Source organism: Oncorhynchus mykiss, chromosome 30, assembly GCF_013265735.2.
Source record: "Oncorhynchus mykiss isolate Arlee chromosome 30, USDA_OmykA_1.1, whole genome shotgun sequence".
Lineage (NCBI taxonomy): Eukaryota > Metazoa > Chordata > Actinopteri > Salmoniformes > Salmonidae > Oncorhynchus > Oncorhynchus mykiss.
Window position 1 is genome coordinate 25,524,073 of NC_050570.1, and position 17,382 is coordinate 25,541,454.

Consider the following 17,382-nt stretch of genomic DNA (forward strand, 5'->3'; position numbering starts at 1 on the left):
TGCGTGTTGTAAAAGTAGGTGTGTTGTCTCTCCTTGAGAATCAGACTCCTGATCTCATCCTTCAGCTCTGATACAGATGCCCTGCAGGACACACAGAGATAGCATTATTACACACGCACACACACCTGATCTGCTCAGAGTGTGTATATTGAAAGACAGTTGGTCAGGTCAAAGCTGTGGTTTCTGTAGCTCTGTCAGTTCCTCTAGTGTCTGGGGAAAGATACTTTTTAGAGGTTAGGGGTCGGGAGTCACTCAAATTACCTTCATCCATTCTTTTATTATTAATTTGTTCATTCCTTCATACCTTGCAGCTGCATTCATACTGGCCCCTCATCTCTTTGGCCTCCGACTGCTGAAGAAACATGTCCTCCTCATGCCTCCCTGTCACACGCATACTGTAAGATGAAACAGAAGTAGGTGTAAGCAAGACTGTGCTTGCCCTTCTTACAGAGACCAGCGCTGAGTCTGAGATGTGTAGTCCTGCAGAAACAACCTGAGAACAGAGTTTGAGTGTGTCCACCTCTCTCCTCAGATGATCCAACTACTCCCTTTGCAGTTTAGATGTGGTGTTGGAGGGCCAGTAGGAGGCCCCCTTTCCTCTGGTCAATAAAAAAAAAAAATCCCCAATGCCCCAGGGCAGTGATTGTGGACATTGCCCTGTGTAGGGTGCTGTCTTTCGGATGGGACGTTAAACAGATGTCCTGACTCTCTGTGGTCACTAAAGATTCCATGGCACTTATCATAAGAGTAGCGGTGTTAAACCCGGTGTCCTGGCTAAGTTCCCAATATGGTCTTCATACTGTACCGTCATGGCCACCTAATCATCCCCAGCTTACAATTGGCTGATTCATCCCCCCTCCTCTCCCCTGTAACTGTTCCCCAGGTCATTGCTGTCAATGAGAAAGTGTTCTCAGTCAACTTACCTGGTAAAATAAATAAAATAAAAAGAGCTGAAACTGTAAATGACAACGATCAACGAAAAGGACAGCTTTCACCAAACTGCTCCAAACTGGTATGGTTCCACACTAAGGGCTAATGGTTGATTTAGGATTGGGTCAGGGTACATATCACCTCTCTTCCAGGTTACCTAGTGGGCACTGGTGATATGCCTTCTCAAAGTGCTGAGCTCACGGCCCACCTCTCTCCTCCATTGCTCTCTCCTCCTTCTCTCCACTCCCGAACTAACCGGCCCCGTCCGTCTCCTCTCTCCATCCTGCTCTTTCTCCGTCGCCTGCTCTCACAGCCAGTGAATCTCGTCTGTGAGAGATAAAAGAATAACACATCTACAATATTCATTCAATAAATCTATTAATATTGGTTGCTATATTCCTGTGAGCAATAACTGTTAGTGTTGTCATTTATAGGTAGGTACCTTGTAAGGCCTGTATGTGGCACTGCTGAGTGTCTCTGTCCATGTGATGAAGACTCTTGAGTCAGAGACTCTAGGGCATGGAAACCATTACAACAGGAAGAAGAGGAAGAAGAAATTACTTAAAATGTATTGCTATTTAGGCACCTTTTAAGTATGTAATACAAATTATTATTTTATGTAAACATATACACTCGCATGCACACACAACACACACACACGGACCTGGATCTGAAGTTGTGATTGGACGGCTGCCAGGTCTGCCCACTGCATCACGGAGGGTGAGAACAGAGGTGGAGGGATGGGGGAGACGAGAGATGTATAATGCCAAGTACAGTATGTATAATTATGTTATAGTGCCATCTACTGGTTACTCACCCTCATCTTGGCCATGCTGCCATCAGCTGCTGAGAGAATGGAACTCAGCTGGTTGTCCCAGTTCATCTCATGGCTGCTCTACACAAACCATAGGACAATGGTACCAAGAGGTCCGAGCCTTTATGGCACAGGAGTTAGTGCACTTATCCTCTAGCTCCAGGCTCTATGGTAGCCTGGCTCATGTGACTCACAGGGCAGGGAGAGCTGTGAACACACTGGTCTAGAAAGGATGATGTTTGTCAAGCAATATTTTGCTCAGAAATTGTGCGCCGGTTTTGATTGGCTCTCTCATATTTATTTCCCCTTGGTTATTGAGACCTCGTTGTTTGGATAAAAAAAATGCAACCCTTTTAATGGAAAGGGGCAGCTCTCTGGGATGGTGTTTGGCTGTGCTTGTGGGTGTTTGAATGAGAAAGACAGAGGAGACAACCAGTAAAAGGACAGCCTCCTACAGTAGTGACGCATTTGACATCATCAAAGAGCCATTCCAGACTCTGAAGTCAGGAGGCTCTCTGGTTCATGCTATGCTCAAACTGTCCATCTAAATCACTGCACTCTCATGTATTCATATATGTGCCCACATTTTCAAAGAATTTGGGGACATAGGACAAAGGGGGAGGCTTGAAGCCAAAGAACACCATCCCATCCGTGAAGCACGGTGTGGCAGCATCATGTTGTGGGGGTGCTTTGCTGCAGAAGGGACTGGTGCACTTCACAAAATAGATGACATCATAAGGAAAGGAAAATGATGTGGATATATTGAAGCAACATCTCAAGACATCAGTCAGGAAGTTAAAGCGTGGTCGCAAATGTGTCTTCCAAATGGACAATGACCCCAAGCAAGTTGTGGCAAAATGGCTTAAGGACAACAACGTCAAAGTATTGGAGTGGCCATGACAAAGCCCTGACCTCAATCCTATAGAAAAATTGTGGGCAGAACTGAAAAAGCGTGTGTGAGCAAGGAGGCCTACAAACCTGACTCAGTTACACCAGCTCTGTCAGGAGGAATGGGCCAAAATTCACCCAACTTATTGTGGGAAGCTTGTGGAAGGCAACCCGAAACGTTTGACCCAAGTTAAACAATTTAAAGGCAATGCTACCAAATACTAATTGAGTGTATGCAAACTTCTGACCTACTGGGAATGTGATGAAAGAAATTAAAGCTGAAAAAAAAAAAAAAATCTACTATTATTCTGACATTTCACATTCTAAAAATAAAGTGGTGATCCTAACTGACCTAAGACAGGGAATATTTACTAGGATTAAATGTCATGAATTGTGAAAAACTGAGTTTAAATGTATTTGGCTAAGGTGTATGTAAATTTAAGACTTCAACTTATACGAATGTGTTAGCATTTAGCAGTCACTTCTTTTAAACCTGAAATGGGGCTATGTCTAAATGTTGTGCAGCGAAAACAGCCAATACTGCATAATCAAATCGGACTTTAGTAACGACATCGTGGGCCTGTTACAATACATCAGGGGTAGGCAACCTTGTTCCTAGAGTGCCGCAGGTACTGCAGGATTTTGTTCCAACTATACACCATACCTGACCAACTGATCTATCTGAACAGTTTTATGATTCCCTAAATTCAACACACCTGGTCTTCCATCTTGGTTAAATCAAAAAACATGAAGTGCCTGCGGGGCTTCAGGACCAGGGTTGCCTATCCCTGCAATACATGACGGATTTGATAAATATCCACTTTGTCAGATTAGATTTGTTGAATGTGCGCCAATCCGCCGTCTTTCTTCTATCCCCCATGGTCTGCGTTCCATTGACCTCTCTACCGCGTCTATGGTTTGATGAGCATGGAAACAATTTGCTGTAAACCATATGCCATGGGTAAATGGGTAAATCAAACCTGACCAAAACAATAGAATTGATATGGAAATGCTTGGGGGAAGGATCCTGAATCTCCTCATTGCCCCCAGTAAAATGTGAAGACATTTAATATTTTTTAAATGTGTATTTCATAAAAATATGAGTATACTGCTCGTATGGAAGTCAACCCCACATTGTTGGCCTGTTACAATACATCACTCATGACGTATTTGATGTACACTACCATTCAAAAGTCTGGGGTCACTTAGAAATACCCTTGTATTTGAAAGAAAAGCACAAAAAAAATCAATTTTAATAACATCAAATTGATCAGAAATACAGTGTAGACATTGTTAATGTTGTAAATGACTATTGTAGCTGGAAACGGCTGATTTTTAATGGAATATCTACATAGGCGTACAGAAGCCCATTTATCAGCAACCATCACTCCTGTGTTCCAATGGCATGTTGTGTTAGCTAATCCAAGGTTATCATTTTAAAAGGCTAATTGATCATTAGAAAACCCTTTTGCAATTATGTTAGCACAGCTGAAAACTGTAGTTCTGATTAAAGAAGCAAGAAAACTGGCCTTCTTTAGACTAGTTGAGAATCTGGGGCATCAACATTTGTGGGTTCGATTATATGCTTAAAATGGCCAGAAACAAAGACCTCTCTTCTGAAACTCGTCAGTCTATTCTTGTTCTGAGAAATGAAGGCTATTCCATGCGAGAAATTGCCAAGAAACTGAATATCTCGTACAATGCTGTGTACTACTCCCTTCACAGAACAGCGCAAACTGGCTTTAGTCGAACATTCATCTGTGTGACCTACAAATACAGCGAATTCAGAAATATTGGTAATATTTCCAAATACATAACCAATATTGAGTAGATGATTGAAACAGCATAATCTAGATTTTACAAGTTTGACTCCTGACAATGTTATTTGAACACCACTGCCTATTTGGTTCCTTCAAATTTTTCCTTCTGTTAGTTCCTAACAGAATAATTCCTTCTGTTTTGGTTCCAGGTTAAAGATAATTTATTTTACAGCAAGGTGACAGTGTGCTAAATTGGAGGAAGAAATATAATATCTTTGCCCACTATTTTGTGTATTCACAGCTATTCAGCTCCAGTACATTCATGTATACTCATGCAGTATGACTTCAGCATCCCCAACTCATTTTACCCCAAGCTCTAGTGTGTGGCCCACCGAGGTTATCCCAAGAAAGGGCACAGGTACCGACAGCTGAATATGACATCATAGGCTAGAAACAAGTTTGTTTCTAGCCAATGAAGTACAGCAAATTTGATTACGGTAAGACATTTTTGGGGGATATGAGCCTAAAAAGAGTACCTTGATATTTGTTCTTTGTCCAGATTTATGTAAAATTCTGAAGGAATTGTTTTCTGACATTTTGTGCTAGTCCAATTATGTCCATCTTTTTTGTGCCTCTTTTGTTCCTGTAGATCTTTGGTCTTCTGTATAAACATTTGGTGAGTCCCCTCTAGGCCAAGTGCTGGGGCAGGATGCACCATTGCCCACAATGTGTACGTTGTGATAATGCTGCAGCTCCCCTCGGTTAAGTTGTATAGCATCACCGTGGATCACTGCAAGTGGTGTGTGTGACAACGGCGGGTGCCAAGTATCACTGGACCTGTTTTGCTGACATGAACAGAGAGGTTAGCCAGGAGAGCAGAGGTGGAGGGGCCATGTGCAAAGAGAACCAAGCTGTGTGGAAGACTTTTAACAATGTTGTTGGTAGTCAAGAGTCATGCCTTTATAAGAGTTGCATGTCAATCTCTCCTGTATTGTGTCATTAAATAAGAAACTATTTTACCCTTAGCAGTCTCTATGTTTAGTTGGTTAGGTGTAGAAGCACAGTACTAATGCTCTCAGGAAATCAGACACTAAAATGTAGAATTTCTATGGATTTATAGACAGGACATGCATAACTTTCTTCATTGTATCAATCATTTGTTTTGTTTCTCACTTACCAACCATCATGTCACAATACTTGTAAACAGTAATTTGTATTGTTATATGTAAGCAATTGCACTAACTTCCAGAGCCCTATCATTCTCAACTGCCTAGTTGTCACAGTAGGCAATTTTCCGTGAATAAAATAGAACGTGAAATATTATCAATGAAAAAAGCTCCCGTCTGTATGTCTCCATCATATTCCCAAATATAAGGTTTTATTTCTCAATTGTTTATAAACATCAATTATGTAAACGTCAATGTCATGTGATTAACTATCTGTTGGATGTCATGGATTGTTAGTCCTTGCATGTACAGTACACTGATTGTACAAAAGAGCCCCACCTGTTTTGAGCCCAACATTTTTAGTCTGATGACTCGTTGCTTGTTGGAGTACGTTGTTTTTTTGATAAGGATGTTTATTCGGGAAACCCTTGTGAAGTCACGAGGATGGGGAAGAAAGCTTTGGTAAACGTGAATGCAGTCAAAGTAAACAGGAGTGGCATGATGTTTATATCGTGTGTCTAAAGAGCAACAGGAGCGCGCATTGTGGTTCGCGGAATTATCGACGCATGAAGTGGACAGCTTTGATTTTCGGAGCAGGGCACCGGTAAAAGCTGTTATCTCTGGACAGTGATAATATCTTAGGCAAAAAAATCCAGGCGTAGTTAATGCACGTCACTTGACCGTATGGAGAATTGGGAAAGGGAGCTAAGTTTATCTCTATTATTGTCAGAATGTGTGCGTACTGGTAGCGAAGTCAGGTGCAGGGGCGCATAGATTTGTGAACAGGCGCACACTTTATTTAGGCAAAAGTGCAAAACGCGCACAACAGTCACAATAATTATGATTAACAATAAACATCTTCGGAAAAAACAAGCCATTCTGGTGCGTCAACAATACACACGTGACACAAACAATCTTACACAAAGACATGATGGGGAACAGAGGAATAAATACATGTAGATTGATTGGGGAATGAAAGCCAGGTGTGCAGGAAACAAGACAAAACAAATGGATACATGAAAAATGTAGCGGCGATGGCTTGAAAGCCGGTCACGTCGACCACCGAATGCCCCCCGAACAAGGAGAGGAGCCGACTTTGGTGGAAGTCGTGACAATTATTGACGTTTGTGTATTTACCACCCGAAGTAAAGTTGGGATATATAAGATACTGTTTGTGCAAAACCTGATGCAATGCAAGAAGTGTAAAAACTTTGTCCATGTGTCAAGTGTTTGCAGACAGAAGGAATTGTTATTGAAGAGTATGAATGTAAAATGTTGCAACTGTGGTGGGGATTATATTTCCGAATTCCCTGAGTGTCCTGTTAGGGTGAAAGAGGTTGAGGTGTCAAGGATCAGGGCTGTACAGCAAATCTCATGTGGAGGTGGTGAAGAGTGTTGAAGGGGCAAGAGGCCACAGTTCTGAAGAAGATATGGTGGTGGATGCACCACTTCCAGTTGCCAGTGTTATACGCCAATCAAGTGATCTGGATACAGTTATTGTTAAGAAGGTGGATTTTGTAGCATGTATAGCCACAGTTATTAATTGTACAAGTGTCCAAGAAGCTGGACATCTCTGCAGCCGAGAAGTTTTTGGGCCTCCAAGACTTAACAGCAGAAGCACTGCAAGGACTGTCGCCAGGAGAAATGTCCCGTCATCACAGGATCCTTCTGAGCCAGAAAAGGAGGCTGATTTACTTTAATTAACATTTTGTTACTGATAGTTTGTATGATATTTTTTATTCATTTATTTACCACAAATGTTTTCATTTTTGGATCCTTATTATCCAGGTCGCAGTTGTAAATGATAACCTGTTCTCAACTGGCCTACCTGGTTAAATAAAGGTTAAATAAATTAAAACATATATAAAAATTATCCACCTGTACAGTAGGTGGCGGAATGCACATATATTTGTTGCGAACCCCATTATACAAAAGAAGAAGAAAGGGCAGTACGTTTGGTTTTTTTCTACTGAACGTAACTTCCTTTTACATAAGGAAGCAAGGCGGAAGTACTGGACAGAACACGTGAAAGAATATACATTTAGCTGACAACATGGACGTCGTAGAAGAGCATGATATACAGGATAAACCCACGAAAAAGAAGACTAAGAAGCCAAAGAAACAGCCAAAGCCTCCACATGAAAATGGTAACGATAGCATGATTGAGAAAACAGAGCCAGAACATGTGGATGCGCCAGCAGAATTCTCGTTTCCCCCCACATTCAGTGTGTCTGAAATAAAAAATAAACAACGCAGACACCTCATGTTCATGAAGCTGAAGCAGGAGAAACGGAAGGTAATGAACGTTTAGCATGCATGTGTTCCCACTTCATAATTCTTGAAAGTTCTCTATTTACTTCTTTAGTCGGGTCATCTCCGAAAATAGTGTATTTCCAGTCCCCGCCGTAACCACCACTAAGAACCCTTAAATGTCTGATCAACTTTACAATGTTTCTTTTTCTAAAATATATGTAAGACCGTTAGATGGCAACTTTACAATGTTTATTTTTCTAAAATATAAGTAAGACCGTTAGATGGCAACACAAATGTGTAATATATTGTACAATCCGGTCAGTAGCATGAATTGCGCTTGTCCCTCTGGTCATGAGTTAAGGTTTAACGTTACTGACATGTTTAATAAAACATTTTTTTCCCACTTTAAATATCATAATGCAAAATAAAGTATTAGCTTTATTTCGTGGACTACTTAAAAAACGAATATAAAAAATAATTTACAGGGAATAGCTGTGCCTCAATTACATGTCACTGGTGTTACCCTTTTGTAAAAATATAAACACCTCAATGAATGTTGCATTTCAAAGGAGAAAGGGCTGTTTTTTGATGATTCATTTGGTAATTGCATGCGTAACCTTAAGATATCATAGGTGTTAGACAGTTTATAGTAGGGGGAAATGTTATTGCAATAATTGATCAAATCCCGTGATTTATTTACAATTTAACAAGTGTGGTTTGAGCAACTGTGTCCGCCATATTAGCTATGCCATCTTGCCTGCAGATTTGTCGCAGGTGTTACCATCGCTGGTGTTAATAGAATATTCTTAATAGTGTTATTGGTCACTGGTGTTACTGTCATTTTGTTACCGTCCCTGGTGTTACACAATATAACTTTACACATGCCTATTTTAAAGTAAATTATTAATAATCAAAATATTTTCTTAATATTATCATTAACATTTTCTCTTTGATTAAATATACTAATTAAATGGTCAAATGCTATTTTGGAAAGCCTAAATTGTCATCTAAAATATAGGTAACACCAGTGACAAAATAATGCAAGCATATAAAAAATGTAATGTTGTAAAAATATCAAAGTACATAGATTAGTAGTCATTTACTAGTAGTAACACATTTTTGCAGGACACGCTCTATTTTGATGGCCTGTGGAACATTCTAATGCCTTGATTCCATCAGAAATAAACAGTGAAATTATTGAATACTTTATAGCGTTTACCTCCCAGATTGGTAAAATGTATTATGTATAAATACATGACTGAAAATGCATGAATTCAGTGTATTGTTAGTTCTTTTGGATATTATCTAGGCCTATATGATCAGGACTATTTTCAAATCAAATTTTCTAAGTGGAGAACATGAAACCCTTTTTAACATTAATTCTGTCTTCTTTACAGTTTTACTGCAAGATCTGAATTGCCACAGTGATGTTTGTTCATCAAATGATGTATATTATTAAAACAGAAATGAAATGGGGCACATTATCTTGAAAAATAAATGTGAAGGTTAAATTGAAGAAGAAAAACAACCTATTGTTCCTGCAGTGAGGATTCACAATCTTCCAAACAAAGGGGTTTCATCATTTTTCTGCAGGTAATCGGCAAAAATGAAAACACGAAGCAGATCTCACTCATTGGTCTTTTGAAAACCTGCTGTATGTAAAATATTGTGTGCTTTAGCTTGGAAAATAAATAAGTATGACTCATGATTACGACATAATGATGTGTGTTTCAAACATACAGTGGGGCAAAAAAGTATTTAGTCAGCCACCAATTGTGCAAGTTCTCCCACTTAAAAAGATGAGGCCTTTAATTTTCATCATAGGTACACTTCAACTATGACAGACAAAATAAGATTTTTTTTTCCCCAGAAAATCACATTGTAGGATTTTTAATGAATTTATTTGCAAATGATGGTGGAAAATAAGTATTTGGTCACCTACAAACAAGCAAGATTTCTGGCTCTCACAGACCTGTAACTTCTTCTTTAAGAGGCTCCTCTGTCCTCCACTCGTTACCTGTATTAATGGCACCTGTTTGAATTTGTTATCAGTATAAAAGACACCTGTCCACAACCTCAAACAGTCACACTCCAAACTCCACTATGGCCAAGACCAAAGAGCTGTCAAAGGACACCAGAAACAAAATTGTAGACCTGCACCAGGCTGGGAAGACTGAATCTGCAATAGGTAAGCAGCTTGGTTTGAATAAATCAACTGTGGGAGCAATTATTAGGAAATGGAAGACATACAAGACCACTGATAATCTCCCTCGATCTGGGGCTCCACGCAAGATCTCACCCCGTGGGGTCAAAATGATCACAAGAACGGTGAGCAAAAATCCCAGAACCACACGGGGGGACCTAGTGAATGACCTGCAGAGAGCTGGGACCAAAGTAACAAAGCCTACCATCAGTAACACACTACGCTGCCAGGGACTCAAATCCTGCAGTGCCAGACGTGTCCCCCTGCTTAAGCCAGTACATGTCCAGGCCCGCCTGAAGTTTGCTAGAGAGCATTTGGATGATCCAGAAGAAGATTGGGAGAATGACATATGGTCAGATGAAACCAAAATATAACTTTTTTGTAAAAACTCAACTCGTCGTGTTTGGAGGACAAAGAATGCTGAGTTGCATCCAAAGAACACCATACCTACTGTGAAGCATGGGGGTGGAAACATCATGCTTTGGGGCTGTTTTTCTGCAAAGGGACCAGGACGACTGATCCGTGTAAAGGAACGAATGAATGGGGCCATGTATCGTGAGATTTTGAGTGAAAACCTTCCATCAGCAAGGGCATTGAAGATGAAACGTGGCTGGGTCTTTCAGAATGACAATGATCCCAAACACACTGCCCGGGCAACGAAGGAGTGGCTTCATAAGAAGCATTTCAAGGTCCTGGAGTGGCCTAGCCAGTCTCCAGATCTCAACCCCATAGAAAATCTTTGGAGGGAGTTGAAAGTCCATGTTGCCCAGCAACAGCCCCAAAACACTGCTCTTGAGGAGATCTGCATGGAGGAATGGGCCAAAATACCAGCAACAGTGTGTGAAAACCTTGTGAGGACTTACAGAAAACGTTTGACCTCTGTCATTGCCAACAAAGGGTATATAACAAAGTATTGAGATAAACGTTTGTTATTGACCAAATACTTATTTTCCACCATATTTTGCTAATAAATTCATTAAAAATCCTACAATGTGGTTTTTTTTCGTGTTTTTTTTATTTTTCTCATTTTGTCTGTCATAGTTGAAGTGTACCTATGATGGAAATTACAGGCCTCATCTTTTTAAGGGGGAGAACTTGCACAATTGGAGGCTGACTAAATACTTTTTTGCCCCACTGTATATCGATTTTCCTAAAGAAGTTCAATCCGCTTCGTGTTTTGTTTCCTTGGCACAATACTAACGTGCCGGCCCATCCCGGTCCTAATAACTACGTTGTATGGCTTATGAATGGCAAAGGAATATGGGAGATTAACTTTATTCAGTCAGTTCGACACCTTTTATAAACTAGTATTATTATTTGCTTTTCGGTCGTCAATCAAAGCACAGTACCATGCTCTCCCTCCTCCAGCTAAAGAAATTTAGACTGCAACCAACCACAGCGTACACACATCACACTGGTACCGGGAGGTGGGGCAGACAGCAGTTGCTCAGTCATCGCTCGCTTTGTGACTGACCGGCACCTTTCCTCTCCATAGATCGATAGAAGATGCATATCCTTCATTCTAGCGGGAGGTGGCTCGGCTGACTTTTTGACTAGTGAATTTAAACTTTTAAATGAAAAGCAGCAGTTTATTTAGTATTTTTTTAAGTAGCCGGCTGAAAATAAGTTTTAGCGGCTGTTTGGATGATGGCCGGTGCTTAGGGAAAACACTTGAACAACCCAGTCCTCAAAAGAATAACAATTAGGTGCGTCCTTATGTCTTGTTTATACAAGTGTCTAATGGAAATGTGCATTTTGCATATTCCAACTCCCCCTGAGACACCCGCATGGAATGGGATCACGGCAAGGGTCACCATTGTCCAGCGCCCCTGGAGCATTTGGTGTTAAGATCCTTGCTCAAGGGCACAATGACAGGTTTTCACCTTGTCGGCTCCGGGATTCAAACTTTACCAGTTTACCTTTCGGTAACTGGCCCAACACTCTAACCTCGATGCAAAACCTGCCGCCCCGGTGCAAAGTCTTACCAGTGGGAACTGGACGAGAGTATCTATTCCGGTCTTTTAGTGTAGCCATGTAACATGGTGTTTTTTTAAATTTAATTTCAGCAAAAGGTGGCAATGAAGAAGAAAAAGAAAAAAGAGAGGGATGCTCTAGGTGACAAGGTAAGTAGGTTGGATGCTGCAACACTTATGACATCACTTGGTCCCACTGATCTGTAAATGAATAGAGACAACTGTTAGTCTTTCTGCTCATAGAGGGCTCTAAGAGTAACCCGTTATTGACAGACCAAAGAATTCCAAGATGTAGGCCTAAACATAATTGATATTAAGATGACTTCTTACCTTTCCAATGTAGGCTCCCCCAAAGGAAGTTCCAAAGACGATAGAAAACCAGAGGGTATACGACGAAACTACTGTTAACCCTGAAGATGAAGAGGTACTGTCTTTCTGCAGTGCTGTTTGATGTCATCTCGTGCATTTACAGTGTAGTGTTTTGATGTCGCATATTACTCAGATACTCTCCATTGCAGGTGGCCTTTGATGAGGGAACTGATGAGTTTTCGGCCTATTTCAACCGGCTGACCAACCCCAAAGTCCTCATTACCACATCTGACAGACCTAGAGGGGTGAGTGGACTAAAACAGCACCCGGAGACGGTGCTGTTATTTATTTCAGTCCCGCTGTGAATCTCAGAAGATTGATATCACGGGGGTGATACCTTCTGCAAGCTTTCGCTCTAAAGGTGCTTGCACTCCAGAAAATAAAATGCAGCCGCCTCCATTGGTTTCTATATAAAGCCGGCGTCAAATTTGCCTCACACCCCGGCAGCAGCGGCACCGGGAAGGACAGCAGTTGTCAACCACATGCACAAGTGGAGAATCTTTCACTGCCAGTCCAGTTAAACACATTTGAACTTTTTCCCCTTGCTGCTGGACCGCTTTCTTTAACAATATATTTTTAATCAACTGTAGAAGTCTTGGCTGGTGTTTTCTGCTCCCTTGCTGTAGGCTTTTTAATGCTGATCTAGCATACCTGCTGGTTCAGGTGTCAATACATGGGGGGGGCTGTGTACCTGGTAGCTCTCCAGGAAGAGGGTTGGCCACTCCTGCTTTATCATATTAAAGTAACTACCCAATGAAAATCTCACTTTTAAAAGTTCATATTCTGTTAATGTTGTTGACTCATATTTGTGGCCAAAGCATAAATTAGAGAGAGAACCTGTATATCAAACAGATCTTTTAAAAAACGTTCATAGAATATGACCTCATTGGCTGATCTGGCCAATGAACAGTCTACTCACGTTAATATTTTGAATGACCAGTATATGCCCATACCATTCAAACACATAAAAGCTACTTTTTAACATGTTTTAATTAAATATTTAGGAAGGGAAAACTATCTAACTCTCGAAACACTGGTAAGTTTAATATTATTTATGAAATGTTCTTCTACAGGCGTCTGCAAATCAACTTTATTTGCCTTATGCTCATGATACACGTGGTGTACAACCCAGTACAGGGAAATGCTTATGAATATGACCTCAAACGTGCCTGACTTATTGGTTCATGAGGTGGAACATGCCCGACTTGTGTGTTCGTGAGGCTGTCTGAGTCGGGGCGCTGCACAGCTGACCTGTAAATCACCTAAAATTCCAAACAAAGGGAAGAAATCCTTCTAAAGATTAGACCGATAGAATCTAGCTCAGGCTGATATCTGTAGACAAGAAGGTTGACTGTTATTGACGCACTGGAATGTAGGAGACTAATACTGTATGTAGGGCTGGGTGATCATTAGTCACTTAATATTCTCTAACAAATAATCAGATATACAGTAACATTTTATGGTAGTTATTACAAAACTCTCTGCTTTGTCTTTCAGAGGACAGTGAGGTTCTGCAACCAGCTGGCCACAGTCATCCCCGACGCACACGTGTACTACAGAAGAGGCTTGGCACTAAAGAAGGTCATTCCCCAGTGTATAGCCAGAGGTTTCACATACCTCATGGTCATCAATGAAGATCGTAAGGTGCCCAGTATCCTTTGGTTGACTTATGGAAAGAGGGACATTGCGACTGTTAATATGTTGACTGCTTATGATACTCTAATGCTGTTGTTGGTCTGCGTTTTGTTATTACATGCACTGGCTTTGAAGTCACAGACCAGGCTTCAGTATCACAATCCTAACAGCGTGGCACACAGTTAAGTCCTGTTTCAAGTTGGACCGCCCACCTCGAGGTGGAGAGTTGCAGTTGGGGTCCGTAATAATGCAAAGTCCCTTGTAGATGTTTCCTTCACCATGACACTAAGATGGTATGGTTCTCTGCCACCTCCCTGATGGGCCTACTGCACACTTCAAAGTCAGCAGTGTCCGACTGCGGAAGGAGATGAAGGCAAGACATTTCAAAACTGTTCAAACAGACATGTTAATGTCTCACTTAGAGCTACTGTATGTCATTTGAAAAACAACAAACCTGATGCTCTGCCACTTATTTTGATATATAGCTGAGGGATAATAATAACATTCTCTGGGGGATGGGGCTGGGTAAATGTAACCTCAATTTTATAAACGGCACACTAGATACGATAGATACAAGAACTGACAGTCCATGTGTTTTTTACAATGACATTGTTCTGATAGGGTAAGACAGTTGTACTAAGCTCATGAGGTATTTCCAGGTTTTATTATTTTAATAATGAATAGCTATAATTTTTTTTAAATTCCCAAAATGTATAAATCCCAGACTGAATGTTTTAGTGTTGTATCTATGTGCTTTATAATTATTCAAATGAGTCTGGCATTCTTCAAGCAGAAATTCAGCTCACTTAGGGGATGGATCTGGAAAATGTGTACATTGTGAGAATATAAATACTGAAAGAAAAACCTTTTACAGAGGCGAGGGAAGGACCCGACAGAACACTCCCCAGAGGTGATCCTCAACAATTTCACCACCCGCCTGGGCCACAGCATGGGACGACTCTTTGCTGCCCTTTTCCCTCACGACCCCCAGTTTGTGGGACGCCAAGTCGCCACTTTCCACAACCAGAGAGACTTCATATTTTTCAGATTCCACAGGTGAATGTTCATTAGAATGCCTAGAAATCATTTGCATAATGATAGCCCAATGTTTTGCATGATGTATGAAGGATACATCGGGACAATGCAGTTTAGACGTCGTTTGCTAACTGGCAAGATGTCTAGCAGATTTATTTTCAATATCTGCATTGTAAATTCGACACTTGCATAATTTATACATCTCGGCGAGGTCTTCCCTCTATCATTTTCAGTCGCGCTAGTTCATAAGCATAAAAAAATTCACATTTTGTCAAATGATTGGCATGGTGTGTTTTTGGATTAAAACAGAATTCACTAAAACATGTTTTCTAGCTAACCCTAATCGTTTAAATGTCTCCGATGACAAGATCCACCTTTCAAAACGAGTCATTGGCTAGCTAACAATCAACTGACAAGCTTGCTAGCACACCCAAACTCATTTGTAAACATATTAACCAACTAGCTAGCGCACAATCTTGTCAAACTGTTCACTTGCAGCTTCCTTGTTAATAATTTATGCCAAATAAGACATAATGTCTTCTGCGGTGACACTTGCGTTACTACGTCCAGCATGCAAACGGTGCTGCGCTAAAACTAACAGACTTCAGGGGTGTAATTTCTCGGAACAGCTGATCAGGGATACCTCTGTTGTAATTAGCTCTGCTGCGCAAAAAATTAAGGATTGATACACAAGTTATGCATCATTTTAAAGCTAATAGTCTTCTCTTTTCAACAATGTATAGAGCTAAAATGTATGTCCGGGTCAATGCGACTGGAGCAAGTCCCATATTCCCTACACAGTTTGATATGTCGGCCAAAGGTGTGCGTGTTTGCTGCTCTCTTCGCGTAGAGTATTGTTGTCAGGCCATCGTTGTTTCCCATTGTAATGAGATCTGAATGATGGGGTTATAGAGTGGTCCGCAACATGTCAATGCCCTTGTACTCTCCAAAGGTACATCTTTAAGAACGAGCAGAGAGTCGGCATTCAAGAGCTGGGACCACGCTTCACTCTGAAACTCCGATCATTACAGAAGGGGACCTTTGACTCCAAGTTTGGGGAATATGAGTGGGTTCTCAAGGTGAGTTCAGTCCTGTTTTTTTCTTTGACTGTGGAACAATTGAAACTGTTATTGACTGCTCGTTTAGCAAGAGCAGTAGAACAGTATACCTTTTACAATAGTACTGTGGGAGTAAAGGTGTGCAGCTCAATTTTGAATAATTCCTCATCTCTGCAACCCATAACCAAATCTCGTGTGATTTGGTTTTGGGGGAGAAGTTGAGATCAGTGGTGTAGCACACCTTTTGTGTTGACCCACTTTTTGCAGGAAAAATACATTGGCTATTTTCAAAGGTAGTGTTACTTTACTCCCTGCGAAGGGTGATCAATGTTTACCCACTTTTAAAATAAAAATGTTTTATCACAGATTTGCGATATTGGACTAGTGTGAATGGCAGAATCAGGGCAGATCCTCTTTGGTAGCTAAATAATACCTACATTTGCTTTTACACTTTTCAGCGACATGAAAATGACGTCTGCAGAAGGAGGTTCAACCTTTGAGTGAAACATATGGACCTTCCCACGACATCATCTACATGAGACATTTTCTACAATGCATACCAGTTTGTCAGATTGTGTCCAGGCAAAAATTGCAGTCGTGCCTTTGGCCATGCAAGTCTCTTAAAATGTGGCAACATGTCGTAGGTTGTCATTTTAATTTGATGACATCTTGTTCACATTTGATAGACAGTCATTGTGAAAGAGCAAAGCAGTCTGATTTATAGATTCTGGCTTTGTTAACACTTGCGTTATCTTTGTGCTTTTAGACAAAACAATCTGTACCTGTAAATGGTATTTCATATTTTCAAGTAAAACATGTACGTACTCTGAAATGTTAGTAATTTATTATCAAATACATGTCAAATGTTGTACAAGCAAGAGGTATGCAATTTCCCCTTGACTTTAGTGTCTAAGGGGCACCACAAGATGCGTAGCACGTCTCGTTGAAGAACAAAGGAGCTGATTCACTGACAATGCCATTCCAAAATGGCTGCGGTGTCTACTGCTTGCTAGCATGAGGACAAAAAAGGGCAGTTTTCTGGAAAACTAGCAGTGTTTCAATCTTTTCGATGGAGTAGTATGAATGAAGGTAAAATTAGGAGGACAATGGCATATCCCATCCCTGCATTGTGGTATGTTTTCCGACCCATATCTCGGGCCGGCTCCATGACGTCTTAATGTAACCATGGTTGCGTTGCGACCTCAATACAGCTCGGTGTAAAAAGCGTTACTGTAGAGTGTATCTTCTGGCAACTCTTTTACTTCCTATGTTGGTTTGCAGTGGTTCAGTTTCATGAG

General features: G+C 40.8%; 1 protein-coding gene across 1 annotated transcript; it reads left to right on the top strand.

The window, feature by feature from the left end:
• The first annotated feature begins 7,576 nt into the window (after positions 1–7,576).
• On the top strand, positions 7,577–16,911 carry rpf1 (ribosome production factor 1 homolog). Its single transcript, NM_001160528.2, is given in 9 exon segments — positions 7,577–7,854; positions 12,081–12,137; positions 12,331–12,411; positions 12,506–12,601; positions 13,854–14,007; positions 14,282–14,364; positions 14,866–15,047; positions 15,979–16,105; positions 16,543–16,911. Coding segments are annotated over 9 exon segments (1,065 nt in total). The 5' UTR covers positions 7,577–7,611; the 3' UTR covers positions 16,585–16,911.
• Positions 16,912–17,382: the final 471 nt, after the last annotated feature.